The sequence below is a fragment of the Camelus ferus genome, chromosome 6 (genome assembly GCF_009834535.1).
Source record: "Camelus ferus isolate YT-003-E chromosome 6, BCGSAC_Cfer_1.0, whole genome shotgun sequence".
Lineage (NCBI taxonomy): Eukaryota > Metazoa > Chordata > Mammalia > Artiodactyla > Camelidae > Camelus > Camelus ferus.
In genome coordinates, this window is record NC_045701.1 from 70,125,670 (window position 1) to 70,144,101 (window position 18,432).

At 38.7% G+C, this 18,432-nt stretch overlaps 1 protein-coding gene across 7 annotated transcripts in view; it reads right to left on the reverse strand.

Annotated features, from left to right (window-relative positions):
- Positions 1-18,432, reverse strand: part of AREL1 (apoptosis resistant E3 ubiquitin protein ligase 1) — a 39,357-nt gene that overhangs the window by 13,947 nt on the left and 6,978 nt on the right. For 3 of the 7 annotated variants that reach the window (XM_032482368.1, XM_014559134.2, XM_032482365.1), the window contains 5 exons: positions 9,487-9,801; positions 4,436-4,547; positions 3,339-3,565; positions 2,177-2,414; positions 15-184 (listed from right to left, as the gene is read on the reverse strand). In XM_032482368.1, the coding sequence (XP_032338259.1) occupies positions 15-184; positions 2,177-2,414; positions 3,339-3,565; positions 4,436-4,451 (651 nt within the window). In that variant the 5' untranslated portion in view covers positions 4,452-4,547; positions 9,487-9,801. Of the gene's footprint in view, positions 1-14; positions 185-2,176; positions 2,415-3,338; positions 3,566-4,435; positions 4,548-9,486; positions 9,802-18,432 lie in introns of those variants that run through there. The other 4 variants (XM_032482366.1, XM_006184479.3, XM_032482367.1 and 1 more) reach the window with 4 other exon arrangements.

Below are 18,432 nucleotides of genomic sequence, written 5' to 3' on the forward strand. Positions count from 1 at the left end.
GGGAGGCTGCTCACCTCATGAATGGACAGACTGTAATTGTGCTCATCTCTCAAGGACGCGGAATTGTTGGTAGGGTTGTCATACTCATCTCGGGGCACTATTTGAAGAGTGTGCGGCTGCCCACAGGTCAACAAAAGAGTGGAAAAATGGCACACAATTTTGGTCTTAGAAGGAACCACCATTCCTGCAACACAGACAATAGAATGTAACGTCACAGAGGTGATTTTTCAGGGCACGAAGATCTACTCAGTCAGTGAGTCCTAGAGAGCTGTATCCCCACCCAATTTCCAGGGATAAACAATATCATTATGAGGCAGAGAGAAAGAAAGAAAGAAAACAAAGAGATTGATTCAAATAAACTTTGGGAACTCATTTTTACGAATTCCTAACCACTGCAAGCACTAAACAAAATGACAGAAGAACTTAGAGAAAGCAGAACTGAAGTTACAGATACAGTATCTAGAATCCCACTGGGAACCTATGAGTGAAACAGGCCTTAAAAATAAGTGAATAATTGCAAAACAAACAAATCTGAAATACTTAGGTGCAAATCTAATAAACCAAGTATAAGACTTGTATGTTGAAAACTACAAAATGCTGATTAAAGAAATGAAAAAGGTCTAAACAAATTCAGGTATACCATGTTTATGAATTGGAAGACTCAACATGTTAAAGATGTCAATTCTCCCCAAATGATATACAGATTTAACAAAATTCTTATCACAATCTCAGCAGAATTTTTTGGTAGTTTGGACAGTTTTATACTAAAATTTACATGGAAAAGCAAAGGGTCTAGAATAGCTAAAGCAATTCTAAAAAAGAAGAATAAAGTCAAAGAGTCACTTTACTCAATTTAAAGTCATTATATACCTACACAGTCAAGACACTGGTATTAGTAGAGGGATAGACAAATAGATCAATGGAATAGAACAGAGACCCCAGAAATAGATCCCCATAAACATGCCCAACCAATCCCTGACAAAGGTGCAAAAGCAGTGCAATAGAGGGGGAAGACAGCCTTTTCAACAAATGGTGCGAGAGGAACAGGACGACTATAAGGAAAAAAAAAATTCTTGACCCAGTATATGAAAATTAACTCATATTAGATTATGATCTTAATAATAAAAAATGTGAAACTAGGAAACTTTTAGGAAAAAAATAGGAGAATATCTTTGCAATCTAGGACTAGTAAGAGTTTTCAGATACCAAAAGCGTGATCCATGAAAGGAAACATTAATACTCTGACTTCATCACAATTAGAAACTCTTGCTCTGTGAAAGACCCTATTAAGGAGATGAAAAGAAAAGTTAAAGGCTGACAGAAAATATCTGCAAACCACATATCTAACAAAGGACTATGAACATCTATTATCTGGCACAAATAGAAATAGAGGCCTCAATTCTTAAGATACCAAAAGCTTGGCCAGACACTCCTCAGTAAGGAGTAACACACATACTGGCAGCAAGGGTAGGATTAAATGGGTCAAGTTCTTTTACTTGAAAAGGTTTCAAAAATCAGAAGACTTTACCTTTGGTCTATTTTAGCACCCTAACCCCTTAAGAACTTACCAGGCTAATGACCCAGCAATTCTATGCCTAGGGAACTAAAAATGTATGTCTATACAAAAACTGTACACAAATGTTCATATCAGCATTATTCATGGTAGCCAAAAGTGAAAACAACCCAAGTGTCCATCAACGGATGGATAAAGAAAATGTGATATACCCACATAATGTAATACTATTTAGCAATAAAAAAAATGAGGTACTGATTCATGCTATAGCATGGACAACTCAAAAGCATTATGCTAAGTGCAACAAGCCAGTCACAAATAGCCACATATGTTATGATCACACGTTTATTAGATGTAAACAGGAGAGTAGTACCCAGAGTATGTACATCCACAGTAGCAATATATAAGCGGTTGCCTAGGGCTAAGGAAAATATGGAGTGACTGCTAATGGGCACAGGGTGATGGGGTGATGAAAATGGTCTAAAATTGACTGTGCCACCATGTTTATACAACCCTATGAATTTTAAAAAACATTAAATTGTGTATTTTAAATGAATGAATTATGTAGCATGTGAATAAAGGTTTTATTAAAAAGAAGCAGAAAGGAAAAGAAAAAGGAAGGTAAGAATGGAGAGAGAAAGGGAGAAAGAAAAAAGAACCTACCAGGCTGAAAAATCTTATAGTAGGGACTGTAGGCTACATTTAATCCACCAAGCTTCACTGAGATTTCGTACCGCCCAGCCCTGCGCACAGTGAAGGCCACCTTGACGACGTTGGAACTGGGTTCCTGGAGGACTTCCTGGGTCACTGGAATTTCCACTGCTAGCTCAACATGAGAGATGTGAACTCTTAGTCCCACAGGCCGATGTGCAGGGAAAGGTTGCCCATTCTTATAGAATAACTGCGGTGGTGAGAAGAGGGACACCCATTAATGAACAAGGGGAGAAAACATTTCCTGTGTAACCTGAGAGTGTGGGAAGAGAGGAAGTGGCTGGCAAACCCCAGTACCCACCCACTCCTATGGTCCCGTTCACACAAGGAGAAACAAATTCTCTTAGTGCTTCAAAGAAAACAATTATATCATGAACTAATTCTTCCCCTATTCAGAGGATAGGGGTAAAATACACCACTGAATCAATTTCAACTTGGTATTTCTGAACCACAAGTGCGGCCTCCCCTGTCTTACCCTCCATTTTTCATTATGTTATCACTGCTAAATCAAATGTACAGGTAAGTCAGCAGGTACCACTGGCACTGAGCAAACAAAACCACCTGGCAAGGCTAGGGGGGTTCAGACTATGAAGCCAAGCAGAAGGCTGCAATGGAGAAGTCATTGCAGGGGACAGCAAACTTTGTGCAAAGAGCCAGAGAGTAACTATTTTTGGCCTTGTGGCTCATACACAGTTACTAACTGTGGTTAACTTCTCAAATGTGAAAGCATCCATAGGCAGTACAGGAAGATGAACGGGTGTAACTGTGTTCTAATAAGCTGTATTTATAGAACCAGGAAGTGGGCCTGATTTGGGCCTCGGGCCATAGTTTGCCAACCTCTAATATAGAACGCCAACTCTTTACAGTAATATTCTCATTTTGAAAAGGTAACATTAAGCTTTATACTTCCCCAAGGCTAAGCACCTGTTAAACCAAAATGATAGAGAAATTTGTGACTTTTCAGATATTAACAATTCCCAAGTTCCCGGAAGGGGTTGAAAAACAAGGAACATATTAACATTCCAGGCCAGCACCACCAAGAGACTGAACTGGGCTCTGGAAAGCAACTGACTCAGAAACCCCCGTGGGTATGGAGACAGAAACATTCCCTTACATGCACTCGGAAGGCCATGCTGTGGCCCACCTCATAGGGGTCCTTCCAATCCCAGGAGACTTTGCAAGAGCGAGGATCCAGGTAATTTCCCCGCACATAGTCATAAATAGTCCGGTCCCCTCGGCGTTCACGGTCCTCATTCTGGAGGAAGCTGACTACACGTGCGGCAAGCTCAAAGAGGAACTTAATTGTGAAGAAGAATGCAACCACAGACACTGTGATGCCACCTACGTGAAAGAGAGAACACACACACCACCTGCCAGTTACACATTAGTTTCTCGTTATGGAACAGGCTAGCCATCTCTCATATGAGAATTCCAAAGATACTCTCTACTGGGTCACCACCTCTGTGGGTGAAGAGGTACTTCCACACCAAGGTTAGAAACTACAGTCTTCAGCAAATCCCACCCACTGCCTATTTTTGTAAATAAAGTTCTACTGAAACACAGCCCCACCCTTCATTTACTATTGTTTAGGGCTGCTTTTGCCCTCAAGCAGCAGAGTATGGTAGCTGTGACAGAGACTGTATGGCCTAGGAAGCTGAAAATATTTACTCTTTGGTCCTTTACAGAAAAGGTTTGCCAACCCTTGTTCTATACCACAGACCACATATAACACCTCTCCGCAATGTTCCTGCATGCGCTGGGCCCTGACACAGTAGTAAAAAGAACGCATATTCTAATTTTCTCCATTTGGAAGTTTTCCCCTCCCTTGCCCACTTGGCAAAAGCCCTCCCCAATCCCTGCTACAGTTAGGGGTTCCCTCTTCTTGGCTCCCTTGAACTCCTGTACATTCACTCATCTATTACAACTTTTCACCCACCTCGTGTTATGAACTTCATGGAGGTTGATTTTTGCCTTATTTGACTCTGACTGGGCAGGAAACAGTGTCTGGCACTGGCCATAATTACTCAGTAAATATTTCCCAAATGAATGAATTGCACTGCCAACTCTGTGAAGGTACATTCTGGCATGACTAGAAATATTTCTAAGACTATTTTCAAGGAGAAATATTTCTAAGCTTGCCTTCAAGGAGGCAAAAAGGGTACACACAACCCTAACAAAAAAATAATAAAGAGAGCTCTTTCCATAACATACCAATAACGTAAAACATCAGGTCCCTTCAATGCCAACAGACAGCCGAGGATCACAGCTGCAGCTGCAAAAGAAAACTTGTTCAGTTTTTCCTCCAGCTCTTCCTTACTGCCATCTGTAAGATGAGACAAAGTAGAGCATCTGGCTTGAGTCAACCATCTCCAGCCTTACTGTCCCTTCTCTCTCTCTAGCTTGACAGGTGCCCCACAACATTGCAGAGAAACAGAGACTGCATCACTCCCCCTAAAGACTTCCAATCTACCGACCACCCTAGGAATACCACAAACAGCCACCTCTAATTACCAAATGCAGAAACATGGCTTTCATCTTCTTAGATCCAGGGCCCCAAGACAGTTTCCCTCCCCCATGCAAAGTAGTGCTAATTAACATAAGCAAAGAGGATAATGGAGTCACTTTCCCCTTATATTTACCTTCTGGAAGTAATTCATCTAAGTAGAAATAGTTATATAAAATGTGGATTTTTAAAAGCAAGTATTATCATCATCATGTAATTAAAATGAACTCTGGGTCATCCCAATAATAAGCAGTGAGTGGGCATGTAAAAGAAGCCATTTTTGCTGTTACCAATCAGACAAACTAATGGGCCCCGTGGAAGATGAGCTCAGCAGAGGCCAAGGAGAGGAACCAAAGGAGAAGACTGTACTTCTCATCCTAAGTGATGTCTGCCAAGGTCAGAACAATTCAAACAGGGGCCAGAGTCTGAGAGAAAACTTTCACTGTTATTAAACTTATTTCCAGAATAAGACTTCAATCTTTATTACTCATTTGAACCACCCAAGGTACTGCCAAGGAAAAATTCAATGCACACTGACATTTTTGACCTTAGCATAGGCTGTATATGCTCTCCAATCCACAGAGCACTAAATTCATTCTTTCAAATCTGTCTCCCTCCCTCTCTGTCTCTGTCTGTCTCTCTCTCTATAAAGATTATCAATATTATCTCAACCCAGCACCTTTTATCAGCACTACTATATTACTTAGAGATAAGACAGCTGAAAATTTCTGGGTTCAGATTTAGGAGAGACCAAAACAACTTTTTTTTTTAACTAAGTATGCTTTTATGTCTAATTGTAATGGGAAAATTTAATAGAAAAAGTGACCAAAAAGGCCATTAGTTCCTTTGATAACAATATACCCAATAGAATCCATACAGAGTAGTGTAATTTGAGGTATGATCATGTCAAGTTTCATAGAAATCCCTATTTAGACTGGTGGTTAAAGTACTATCCAAAGAGAAATCCACAAGGGAACATTCGCACTGTCAATACACATGGATTAAGCTGCCCCTACAATGGGACTATTATAGAGACAAAATGCTGACTCAAATCTGGGATCACAATTACTGAACCCCTTGCCAAACAAGTATCTCATTTCCTGGGACCCTATGCTGAAAAGCTGGTATCATCTCTCAAAAAGCATCTGTCTGTGCCTTACAGGATGTGCTAGGTGACTTGGTGGGACCAAAACCAGCAGTTAAACTGTCTTAGATACTCCCCTAGTTGGATACCACCCAATCTGATCCTGGATGTAAAAATTTAGTCGTCAGCAAAGTTATAGCACTCAGCAGAAAATGAAGCGTATATAGCTGATGTTATAGACTTGTAGTCTCAAGTCTCTTACTCCTTGGAGGAATAAGAGAAATGCTAAATTTATGGCACATGTCATGAGAGCTGGGAAAAATCCTAAGTGTTATCCCTCACAATTACAACAACTTTTTCTGTGAGAGGCCACTGACAAGCAATATGTCAGAGCCTGGAGACCAGATCCAGGGCTGCAACTGTGTGGCCTATCTAAGCTACAGAATTCTCACTGCTGTAAAAAGAGTTGAGGTTTAATAATTTCCATGGCATCATCTCCTTTAGTGTGATAAGACTTCCATATAACAAGCCACAGCCATCAAGACTCTAAAATCAAACATTACAGCAAAGAGAATATAGAGGATGAGGGTACGTACTCTAGAGCTAGACTACCTGGGCTTAAATCCATTCTCTCCCACTCAGAGGGTGACCATAAGCAACGTATTTAATCTTTCTATAATCTGCCAGTGTCCTTATCCATCAAATGGGGATAGTATCTGTCTGTACCTCATAGGGGTGTCATGAAGATGAAATGAAAACATATGTCAACAGCATAGAATAACGCCCAGCACAGAATGAGTTCTCAGTTTCAATTATTATTATAATTATTATCAATAGTAATAGCAGCATCACTACTCCTTTGCTTCAGAGCCAACAGGAAACTCAGGGAACCCCCTACTAGCCTCCACTTTCTTTAATGAGAAATGCATCAGAATGACAAAAGGCAAGGCTTTTCTTACCGTACTTAAAATCTCTGCCTACATAGGCGTTCTTTATGTCTGAAAATTTTTTTAACGAAGAATTAAAATTCATCCTAAAATAATTCATCCAACAAATACTGAATATCCAGTTAATATCCCAGGTATTGAGGGAATGATGCAGAACAGCCATTGTCTCAGTACTCATGGCTGGCAATAATGAACTTGACCTTGTCAAGTCCTTGTCTATTTTTTTCCTCATTCATTTATTTCTCAACCAGATCATCTGATCTAGACCTTTTCCAAAGGTCAAATCTACATTTCTACTCCAATTCCCTTTTTCATTTAAAATTCAGCATACCAACTATTACTTTTTTCCAAACTCTCCTCTTTTCCTTGAAACCTCCTTGTGACCAATGACTTAGCTCTTTCAATTCATCACTGAATGATGTGATCTTTACAAAATATCCCACTTCTCGTATTCCTCTCAAAAACCTCCTCAACTCCAGAGTGTGAACAGAAGTGCATCCTGGGCCTGCTGGAGAACTTCTAGGAGCCCCTGGCCCAGGACAGCATGGATTCTCTGGGCCTCCTCCAGAAGCAATTTGTATACAGCACAGTGTGACTTTTGGGACAAATCAAAGCTAGTTTTGGTATTTAAAACCACACCTCCCCAACAATGGGATACTTACCCATCCCTCAGTTTTACATGGTCACATTCTGAACCTGTCTTCCTTCTGTATTTTCTCTATCTCTGGATGCTGTCACAAAGCCTTCATATCTTTGTCTTTGGGTACAGGATTTCTTTTTATGGTGACCCCTCAAATCACTTTTATTCCAGATTTCACCTCTTCTGAAGGCATTTTCTATCTTCTTACTGTCCCTCTCTACCTTATCTCTGCTCCCACCCCATCCCATACTATTCTCCTTGGCCCCATAATGCACAATATCTTGTTATTCAGCCTATGATCTAGCTGAATCAGATCCTTGACACTTTCACATATAAGCTCTGAAATGTCCCATCTCCGTGCCTTTGCAAAAGTCATCTCCTTTGCCTAGACTATCTTCTCCTCTCTCAGTCTTTATCCATGAAAAATCTCTTAATCCTAAAGTCTAGAAAAATCCTGTCTTCCCTCCCTGAAATTTGTCCCGATCCTCAATTAAAAAATTCCTTATCTCCTCTAAATTCCCAAGCTACTTTATTTTTCTTATACCACTTATATTCTTTCAGTTCCTTGTGTGTTTTATTTTCCATTTCAGATGGTAAATAACATGAAGCAAAGACTAGTCTTAGAAATTCTCCCCAGCATCTAACATAATTACATAGAGTAATTGCAATAAATATAACTAAAATATCTGCTGAATGGATACAGTCATATGTGTTCTTTTCTTTGTCCAAGAATCAGGATGCCTAAAGATCAGGTATTTTCTGCCTGATGGGGCCTTCCTTTTGATATAGTTTTTAAAGACTTCTCTAATTAACAGTAAATTCATTTGAGACGGGGGTTATAAACTCTTTAGACCAAATGTTGTCAATTTACTTCATTCAGATCTCTAAGCATGTATCAAATACCTAGGATTAGAGTCATGGGTTCCCACGCATGGCTGGTATCTTAGGTTTAAGGTCCTATCTTCCTTATCCTGAGGGTTTTTTTTTTTTAAACAATAGTTTTCACAGCACCTTCCACTTTCTGCTGCTGACACTTCTTCATAAAATTATTTTGGAATTCTTCCTGAGTCTAATTTAAGCACAAAGAAGCAGTATGTTAAGCCTCTGCCATACTATTTCATGTACAGCTAATTCATCTACATGAGTATTTTGTTTTCAAGTTCGATCTCTTTAGTGTCCTTGCCTTTATATAATTCAGCAAATTGTGACACCCTAGGCTAGCAGAACAATAGTAGTAGTAGTAAACTCATAAATTACAACCCCATTACTAAGCCACTTACCATAGGCCAAACATTATACAAAGTATTTTACATATTAACCTAAATAAAAAGCTAGGCTTATAAAAGTTGACTTGCTGAACATCTCCTGGCTGGTTAAGTGACTCAAGTCCGTGTCTAACTCTGAAGCCCAAAGTTCTTCACCTCATTCAACACTGAAGTATGAAAAAGAGTGGAGTCATAGGGATAGTGAAGTATTTGGGAAGAGACAAGATGTAAGAAAACAGGTAAAAGAAAGTATGAAAAACATTACCCAATCTTACTGTAAGAATCTCACCATAAAGCTAAAATTAGAAAGATAAATGCTTATGGCCCCTTTATAGACCTTTTGAAATAAAAATAAAGTATGATAAAGGAAAATGGAATGCAGTACCAATTATCTAAGGCAGAAATATCACTTGCTTACTAAAAGATCCCGGGCAAGTTGCTTAATACTACAGCATTTTGGCTCATATTACCTACAAAAGAGGGAAAGGGGAAATACTTGAAGATAATCTGTCTCAAGGGAACATTACAAAGTTGACTGACAAAACATATTCTAAAACTGTTTGCTTTTTCTTTTGGTGTATAAAGATTTACAATTACAATATAAAATAAATTTTACCCCTGACATTGAAGATCAGTTGTGAGAAAGTCATTTCTCAGAAATGGAGAACTGATTTCTTCATACTCGAAGTTGCCCTGCTGGGAGCAAAGTCAATTCTACCTGCAACTGTGCATTTCAATACTACCCCTTGCTGAAAAGGCTTTGAAACTGAGTCCATGTTCTACATCCAGTACAAAGTGAAACTTAATGAGTCTATCCCCTTACCTTTAAACGAGGGCCCATGTTCTGAGAACCAAGAAGAATGCTCCTAATCACCAAAGCGGTAACTTTTGGCCACATCCACTTTGTCTTCCAGCTTCCACATGAAAGAAAATAGCTGCAAGGTCAACAGAAAGTGTCTGTCCATCAGACCTTCAGTGAGGGTGTGTCACAGAAGCAAAGGGTCAATGTTTCTGGAATGAACTGGATGAATTCCAGGGTGGAGAAATACAATCCCAAAATATATCATCTCTGGACCTCTCTAGTGCAGGGCACAATCAGCTGCCAAAGGATGCATGCGTTCTGTCTCAGGATCTTACCCTACAAAGAAAAAAAGAGTCAGTGGAATAGGTTTTTATTTCTGAAAGAGAACCCCCAGAAAACAACAAAGAGGAGGTAGAATAGGCAATGGAAACCCTGTGGCACTAAAAATAACCTAGGCCTGGTAAACTCTGGCCAAATTTTCCCAGTTAAAAGTCCAGAAGAAAAGTCAAGCGGCAATCTCACGGCCTTCACCGTGTCATCCACTGGAAGGGAGCTCCAGCACTTCAGCTGATTCCAACTCTTCAGTAGAAGCGACCTAGAGCATAGATTCAGAGTGAGCCTTGTCACAACCACACACCCAGTTTCGGTTTAACGGGGCTAGAACACAGGGTATGGGAACAAAGTGAAAACAGAGGAGAGGATATAAGAGGGGCCAGGCTGCCGAGGGCCCTGGAAGCCATGACAAGGAATCAAGATAACACTCAGCTAGAAAGCAGAAACCACCAAAGAGCTTTAAAACTTTAATCTATCAGCCTATACAGTCTGCTCCCTTTGTGCCCGTGTTTGTATTTCCAAGACAGGGTTAAACAATACTGACTTTATCTTTAAAACAGTAAGATTTGCTACTATGAGTAAGGGGGAAATTATTGTGAACTTTCAAGATAAAGTCACTGAGTAATAAAGTTCAGTAAAATCAGCCTGTAACTCAAAGATAATCATGAACTAAATGTAGCAGAAAGGGGGTTATAGCAAGGCACACACAAACAGCCACTACACAACATGTGAGAAGAAACAACAATCCATTTCCACATGGCAGGAACTGTTCTTAGTGCTTCATATGTATTAACTCACATCTCTAAGACATAGAGACAATTATCCCTATTTTACAGATGAGGAAACTGAGGCAATTTCTCAGTTATGTTCTTAAGATTTCGCATAAGTAGCAGAGTTCAGTGAAACCCAAATAACCTGGACTCAGACTCCATGCTCTTAATGACCACTCTACTGTTTATCATGGGAAACCAAGAGCAAAAACACAAAATGCTAAGAGCAGAACAGAATGAGCAAAAGCCACCATATCAAACTAGTTGGCAAACTTTTATAATTAAAAATAAGTACATGTAATTATTTTAAAATACAGCGATAGACTTGCCAAGTACATGAACTAAAACGTGGGTCAACTAATGACTGGAACCAGCTTAAAGGATCCACAAACAAGAGAACTACATAAACTACGAGAGATCCATTAGAATGCTATATAAGCATTAAAAAAATATACAACACTTCAAAGGATTAACAACACAGTGAACTGCTCACAAATAAAATGTTAAATGAAAAAGCAAACACAAAATTATTTACATATCATAAGCCCAATTTTTATAGTATTACATTACATAGAGAAGATTGGAAGAAATAACATAAAAACGTTAACAGTGGTCATCTCTTGGTGTTTGGAATTATAAACAATTTTTATTTTCTACCTATAACTTTTAGTGTTTTCCAAACTCTTAATGATGCAAGAACATATGAAAAGTTCCTATTTCTGGAGAACAAATACTTTTATTCTCCAGGAGAGAACAGGCAAGTTGTCCTTTTTTCAGATAAGGAAAGAGTATTTTCAAATTAGCTAAACATAATAGAAAGTATTAAACTTTTATTTCTATTCATAATGACCTCAGTGGGTCTCCAACCCTGTGATCAGCTATTTGACTATTAAATCAAACAACTCCTAGATCAAACATCATCTTTACTCTACCCCACCATGATCTACCGTGCTTACTTCTGTCCCCTCAACTCTGCATGCCCCCGTCCCATGCTTCAGAGCTTCTAGGGAGCTTCAAGACTCAACTAAAGCACCATTCCTTTTCCTGGTCCAACTCCCAAGACCCTCTGAGGGTTCCCCCTACACCAAGCAGAACCAATCACTTTCTACTTTGTGATACTTCTATGCTGAAGATACCTCTATTATAGCATTTATTGGTCTGTATTATAATTATTTGTCTACACAATTGTCTCTCCTAATGAATTGCAGACTCCCTGAGGATACTTAGTGGGTCTTCCTCATCTTTGCCTCCCAATCACTAGCATGGTATTCAGAGTCATTTCAGAGTCCATACTTCCCCAAGTTCCCCAGTGATTCCTATGTATGTTAAAGTTTAAGAAGCATGGTCCTCTTTAGAGCAGTCAGCCTGAAAAGGGACCCAACATTCTGCACCTCTAACAGGTAGGTTCACAGGCAATGCTGATGCTGCTGGTCTGCAGACCATGCTTTCAGGAGAAAGGGTCTATACAGAAGGAGCTGGCAAACTACAGCCTGCAGGTCAAATCCAGACAGCAGCCTTTTTTTGTTTAAAAAAAAAGTTTTGTAAAAAGAGAATGAACACAGCCAAGTTCATTCGTTTACATTTTGTCTACAACTGCCTTTGAACTACAGCACAGAGCTGAGTAGTTGCAGCAGAGATGTATGGCCCACAAAGCTTTCCTATCTGACCTTTTACAGCAAAAGTTTACCGATCCCTGGTATGGAGGACTTAGTCGTAATGCACTGTATAAACAAACTCATTTTTATGTATCAAGAAAGCATAAAAATTATTTTCCAGTTCTACTATGCCCCTCCTAGGAAAATAGCTATAAAACTGGCAACATTATACAAATGTTTCTCCTGGCTAATTTCAACTGTTACTTAAAAGTTTTATGCCTTCCATACCCCAAATAGGAATTTTATACATTCATTTCCCAAAGTATGTGTTTCATACAATCATGCTTGGATTTCCTCAAGGCTATAACTTCCTAAAACCACCTAGTACCTCAGGGACCAAATCCTGTATCTGGGTTTCTAAAATTACCACAGTACATACTGACTTAGTCTCTACTTTTGAAGTGTTATTCTTTAAAAGTCGCGGAAAAAAAAAAAAAACTATGTGACAGTCCACTTTGGAATTCTGGTATATAAAGAGGTAGGGGTAGCACATAGGAATCCTAAATAACAACCACTGAGTTCCACAAAATAAGACAGGACAGAAGAAAGATGTTTGCTTTGCAAGCTGTCATCTACAGCTTTCTCTACAGAGAGAAGCACCAGCCACAAGTCCACGGAAGTCAAATTTAAAAAACAAATCATTCAAGTAGCAAAAGGCCCACAAGTTACAGTGGTCTAAATAAGGAGGCTTCAGGAAATAAAGTGCACCGTAAGACACTTTAGCTTATTAGTTTACATTTTTCTTTGCTTCATTTCACCCTTGGTTTATTCTCTCCACCCCCAAAATCCCACCATAAAAGATCACCCTCCCCCAGCAAGTTTATACTCTTGAGATATTTATACAGTGTATATTCCTGCTACCTTGGTTCAGCCAAGTTATACAGTTTTTCATTTATATTCTTTCCTCATCAATCAGCCCCTCCAGTCTCTTAATCATTCCTGTGAGTCTTCTGTGAACTCCCTCCAGCTGGTCCCCAGTGATCTGGTAATGAGGTGCCTCCAACTGACTGTAGCCTTCCAGGAACAGCCTCGTTACTCAGAACAAGATGAGCTCACCCTCCTCAGCTCCATGACATAATACTCCTGAGAAGACAATCCTCTGAATCACAGAAAGCTAGAATGCTGCCATGTTAGACTATGACCCCATTCCATGCTTCCAGATTTGGACATTGGGGCATGCCAGAACGTGCTAGCAGACAGGATAAATGACACGCGTTCCTGCAGCAACTAGTTATTAGAGGATGAGGTCGGTGAGGAGAAAAAAGTATTTTCATGTTGGAAAAAACTCACAGATAGTAAAACAGAATGCAAAATATGTATGAATTTCTAAAGATAAAGCAAGGGTATATTCAAAACAGTCATATATATTTTGTAGTTTTGTACATATTTTGTACTTGGGGCTCTGCTCCCAGCCAACAGGTTACATACCAACCAACCTCCATCATTAGAGGTACCTGAGCTGAAAAGTTTGAAAAGCAGTATAACCTCCACCCAACTTTTGGTGTACCATCCCACTGTCAACCCACTCCATATACCCACATTGTATTTTTTTTGTTATGGTCCTCCATCCCTAGATATCTATATTTTCTCTTAAAACTATTTGCTAAAGTTTTGTGTTTTAGCAAATTTACTGTAATTTACTACCAACATCTCTAGGTTCTTCTGTATCATTCATTCTTCATTCATTTCATATTTACTGAGCATCTATGGTAGTATGCCAGACTGTGTGCTAAAAACTAAAGTCACCAGGATAGATAAGACAGACTCTTTTTCTTAACCTCAGTGAACCCTGCCCAACATGGGAGATGGACAACACAATGTGGCAAGTACCACAGAAGAGGAAAAAACAGTGTGTGGAGGAAAAAAGGAGAGAGGTAACCTTGCCTGAGAGGAGTGGAAGTCTTCACAGGAGTGGCAATGGAATTATTACTTAAGAATGAGTAAGCATTTGCAAGGCAGGGAGGAATAAAGAATCAGTATCCTAGGTAGAAAGAATAACATAAGTAAAAGTACTGAGTTGAGAGAGCAAGAGAGAGAGAGAGGAAGAGAGCACAATGAAAAGTTAAGCATGATGAAAGCAAAGTGTTTAGAAAACCACATAGGGCCAAACCAGGGTGACTGATTCTAAGCACAGTGCAGTGCAGTGGTCAAGAGCATGAATCTTACAAGGAAGTGATCTCAGGCAAGCTACTTAGCTTATCTTTAGTTGCCTCAGATGTGAAATGGAGATACACTGAGAAAAGGAAGGAATTCAGCTGTTCTTGGGGAGTAAGACTTGGAATATAAGGAAAGGGAGGACCAGCTGAGACTGGAAACTAGACCTAGGTGACTTGGCACTACAGGAGCACCCCGGATGCGGCTCTATGTGCAAACCAGGCTGCTGGGGTGCCAGGTTAGGATGGCGGTTTGTGCCCAGGGCACAGCAGCCCAACCCAAATAAATGAGGGAGATAGAACTGAGTGTATTGGAGGGAACTTGGTTCAGCTAATTATACAGTTTTTATTTATAGTCTTCCCTCATCAGGAAAGATGAGAAATCCAGAGAAATCTCATTTGGAAACAACAAAAGCAACAATCCAAATACTAGGTTTTCTGGGCTTTTATCAAGTACAATGATAAAAGCAAGAATCCACCTTTATTGAGAATTTACTATATGCCAGCACTGTTTGAAGTGCTTCACGTATTATCTCATTTAACTCTCACAACCACTATATAAGGTAGCCATGTTATTATCCATATCTTATAGATGAGGAAACAGAGGTACAGAGACCTAACATAACTTGCTTATAGTCACTAAGTTGACACCAGGAGCCAGGCAATGTGATTCCAGAGCCTACACTCTTAACCAGGAATATTAATGCATCAAGAAGAACCCCCGCAAAGAAAAAAAAGATATTCTTGGAATATCTTTTTTAATTTTTTTAAATTTATTTTTAAAACAAATTAATTTTAAAATTTAATTTAAAAATATTTTAAAATTAAAATTCTAAGCAACAACAATAAAACCACAAGGGATTTTTTTTTAACTAAGGGAGTAAAAGAATCACACATTTAAAAAGAGGTAACTCTGGGGGCAATGTGAAAGAGACTCTGAAGAGGAAGACAGACCAACGGCTGAGAGACAAGACAACAGGATATTGGTCCAAGGGAGTAACTAGGCACAGGCAGTGTGATGCAGAGGTGGGAGAGACTACAGTATGCTTTATTTCTGTAAGAAGCAAAAGGATTCGTATCTGTGAGACCAAAAAGATCAAGGATAGCAAACAGCCAAGGACAAATGAGGATTTTCTATGCTTAGGAGACTGGATGAATAATGGTGGAGAAATAAGGAGGCAGAGCAATTACATAAGGAAAGACAATGAATACAGAACTGAACACATTAAGTTTAAAGCATCTATAGGCTATCCAGGTCATTATACCCACAAGACAAGTGGAAATCTGAAGCTACAAAGATGCCAGGATTCAGAGGGCAGTGAAAAGACATGGGGACTGGGAAAAGATGACCATAGAAAGTAGGCAGACCAAGAATAAATACTAGCTACAGAACCCCAAGGGGATCAACTTTAAATATGCCCAAAAGAAGCTAGCAAATCAGAATGAGAAGAAACTTAGAGGAGAAAAATCGTAAAAGTAGTTTATTGGAGACAAAAGGAAGTGACTATTTCTAGAAATTGGTGGTCAATAGTATTAGACCAAGTAAAGATTTAGACCAGCGGGGGAATTCAAAGTCAGCCCTCAAGGTTTTTTTCCGTAGTCATTTGGTAATCTTATTTTCTGATCTAGAAACTTCTTCAAATAAAATTTGTGTCTTATTTCCATCTATTTTCATTAATATTAACCTAAACTTGACTCAACACTAATAACTAGTAAACGCTTTGCAACCCAATTCAGTGATACTGATTATTATTTCAAAATTATTTTAATGCCTATAACAAATTCAGATCCAAACTAATCTAAATTCACTCTCTAATCCTGCATAAGTCACTGGTAAAAAAAAAAAATCTCTTGTCAAATTGAGGTGTAATATATAGATACATAGTAAAAGTCACCAATTTAAAGCATACAATGAAGAGTTATGACAACTGTAGAAGGTTATGTTATAAAATACAATCATGATACAGAGCATGTCATCACCCCCAAAAGACCCCTCTGGATCCTTTGCAGTCAGTCCCTCTCCTCCACCCTCCTGCATAACTACTGATGTGCTTGCTTTTACCATAGTTTTGCCTTTTACAGAAGGCCATATAACCATCATACAAAGAACACAGTCCTTTGTGTGAGACATGACACTTGAGCGCCATACATGCTGTTACACGTATCAGTAGTTCATTCCTCTTTATTGCTGGGTAGTAGCTGTCCATTATGTTGACCTACAACAATTTGTTTCCATTCACCAGTTGAAGAACATCTGGTTTCTATCTAGTTTGGGGGTATTACAGATGAAGCTGCTATAAACATTATACTACAAGTGTAATGTGGACACAAGTTTTCATTCCTCTTGGGTAAACAGCTAAGAGTAGGATTGCTAGGTCATGGGTAAGTATATATTTAACTTTTAAGAAACTGCCAAACTGTTTTCCAAAGCGGCTGTACAACCTCGTGTTTCCACCAGCAACATATGAGAGTCCAGTTGCAATACCCACCTACAACTGGTATTATCAATCTTTTAAATTTTACCCATTCTAATAGGTGTGAAGTATCTCACTGTGGGTTTAATGAGAACTTCCCTAAGGACTAACAATATTGAGTATCTTTTCATGGGACTATTGGCTGTTTGTAAAGATTCTTTGGTATCCAAGTCTTTTACATTTAAAAAAACTGAGTTGTCTGTCTTCTTACTACTGAGTTGAGTTATAAATTCTGAATACGAGACCGTTATTAGACATATGTTTGGCAAATATTTTCTGTGGCCTGCTTTTTCATTTTCTAAGCAGTGTTGTTTAAAGGGTAAGTTTCTAATTTTTCTAAATTGATGAAATCTAACTTATCAATCTTTTTCTTTCATATTTTATAGTTTGTGCTTTTTTTGTGTCCCATTTCTTTAAAAAACTTTGCCTAACTCAACGTCACAAAGATTTTCTTCTGTTTTCAAGAAGTTTTACCTAAAAGTCTCACAAAAGAAAACCTCTTGTCAAAATTTTTAACAAGATTTAAAAAAAAAGCTTGCATTCCATTTACCTCATAGTCACACAGTTTTATCATCCGTTTGTTTCTTTCAAAATCAACTTCCCACATTACCAAGCACTATTTAAGTTATAGTCATTTCAGAATTGGAGAGATTTTTATCTTTCAACAGTTATTCCCCTTCTTCAACCTAATAAGTGGCATTTCTAAATGCAGACAAAGTTTTTAGTTCCTCAGTCCTCCTCAAACAGACATAAAACTTCTGGACCCCTGATGCTGGTTCTTAAAAGTAATTCTACCTTTCTTAATTCAATTTTGATTCCATTACATCATTTTCTTTAAAATAAGCCAGAGTTCTTCAGACTCAAAATTAAATGAATAGTACATATGAAACTATTCTATGTCCCCTGGAATATAGCATAGTTCAGAGACAGTAGGAAAATGGTATACAAAGCTAATGTGAATAAAACAGGGAGAAATGACAATTATCATTGCTCACTTTATAACTTCACAGGATGTCTGCTGCAAAATAAAATAGAAAACTGGCTCATCTATGCCCCTGTCACAGTCTTTACTCTAAATCAAGAAAATAGCAACTTCAATTTACAACTCCCTCCTATCCTGATGTTTCTTCTATTTACCAAATGGACTCTACTGTGCCTGATCCACGGAATTAGAACAGGCCCCTGTGTTCCCATACCATGGCAGCTTTTATGCTTAGGTGACCCTGGGCCACTGACTCTTGGCTATAATAGGAAAATTTTTAAACTAATTCTCTGAATCTGACAAGCCGTCTCCCTCAATAAGTCTAGGAAGTTTTTATTTCATTAACTGTGCATGAAGTGGCAGGCAAACAGCCAGATCTACAGCCCAGTGGAACTGGAATTGTCACACAGATACTTAAAAGCTCACAAAATTTCTACCTCAACTACCATCTATTACTTTCAATTCTATCCTTATTTTTGATGGAAAATAAATTATCTATATAATCAGAAGAGCAACCTTAAATGAGTATTTTATAGTTATTTGTTTAAGATTGAGAAGAACAACTCAACTTGCCACAGAAATGGCAACTTAAGATGGCTC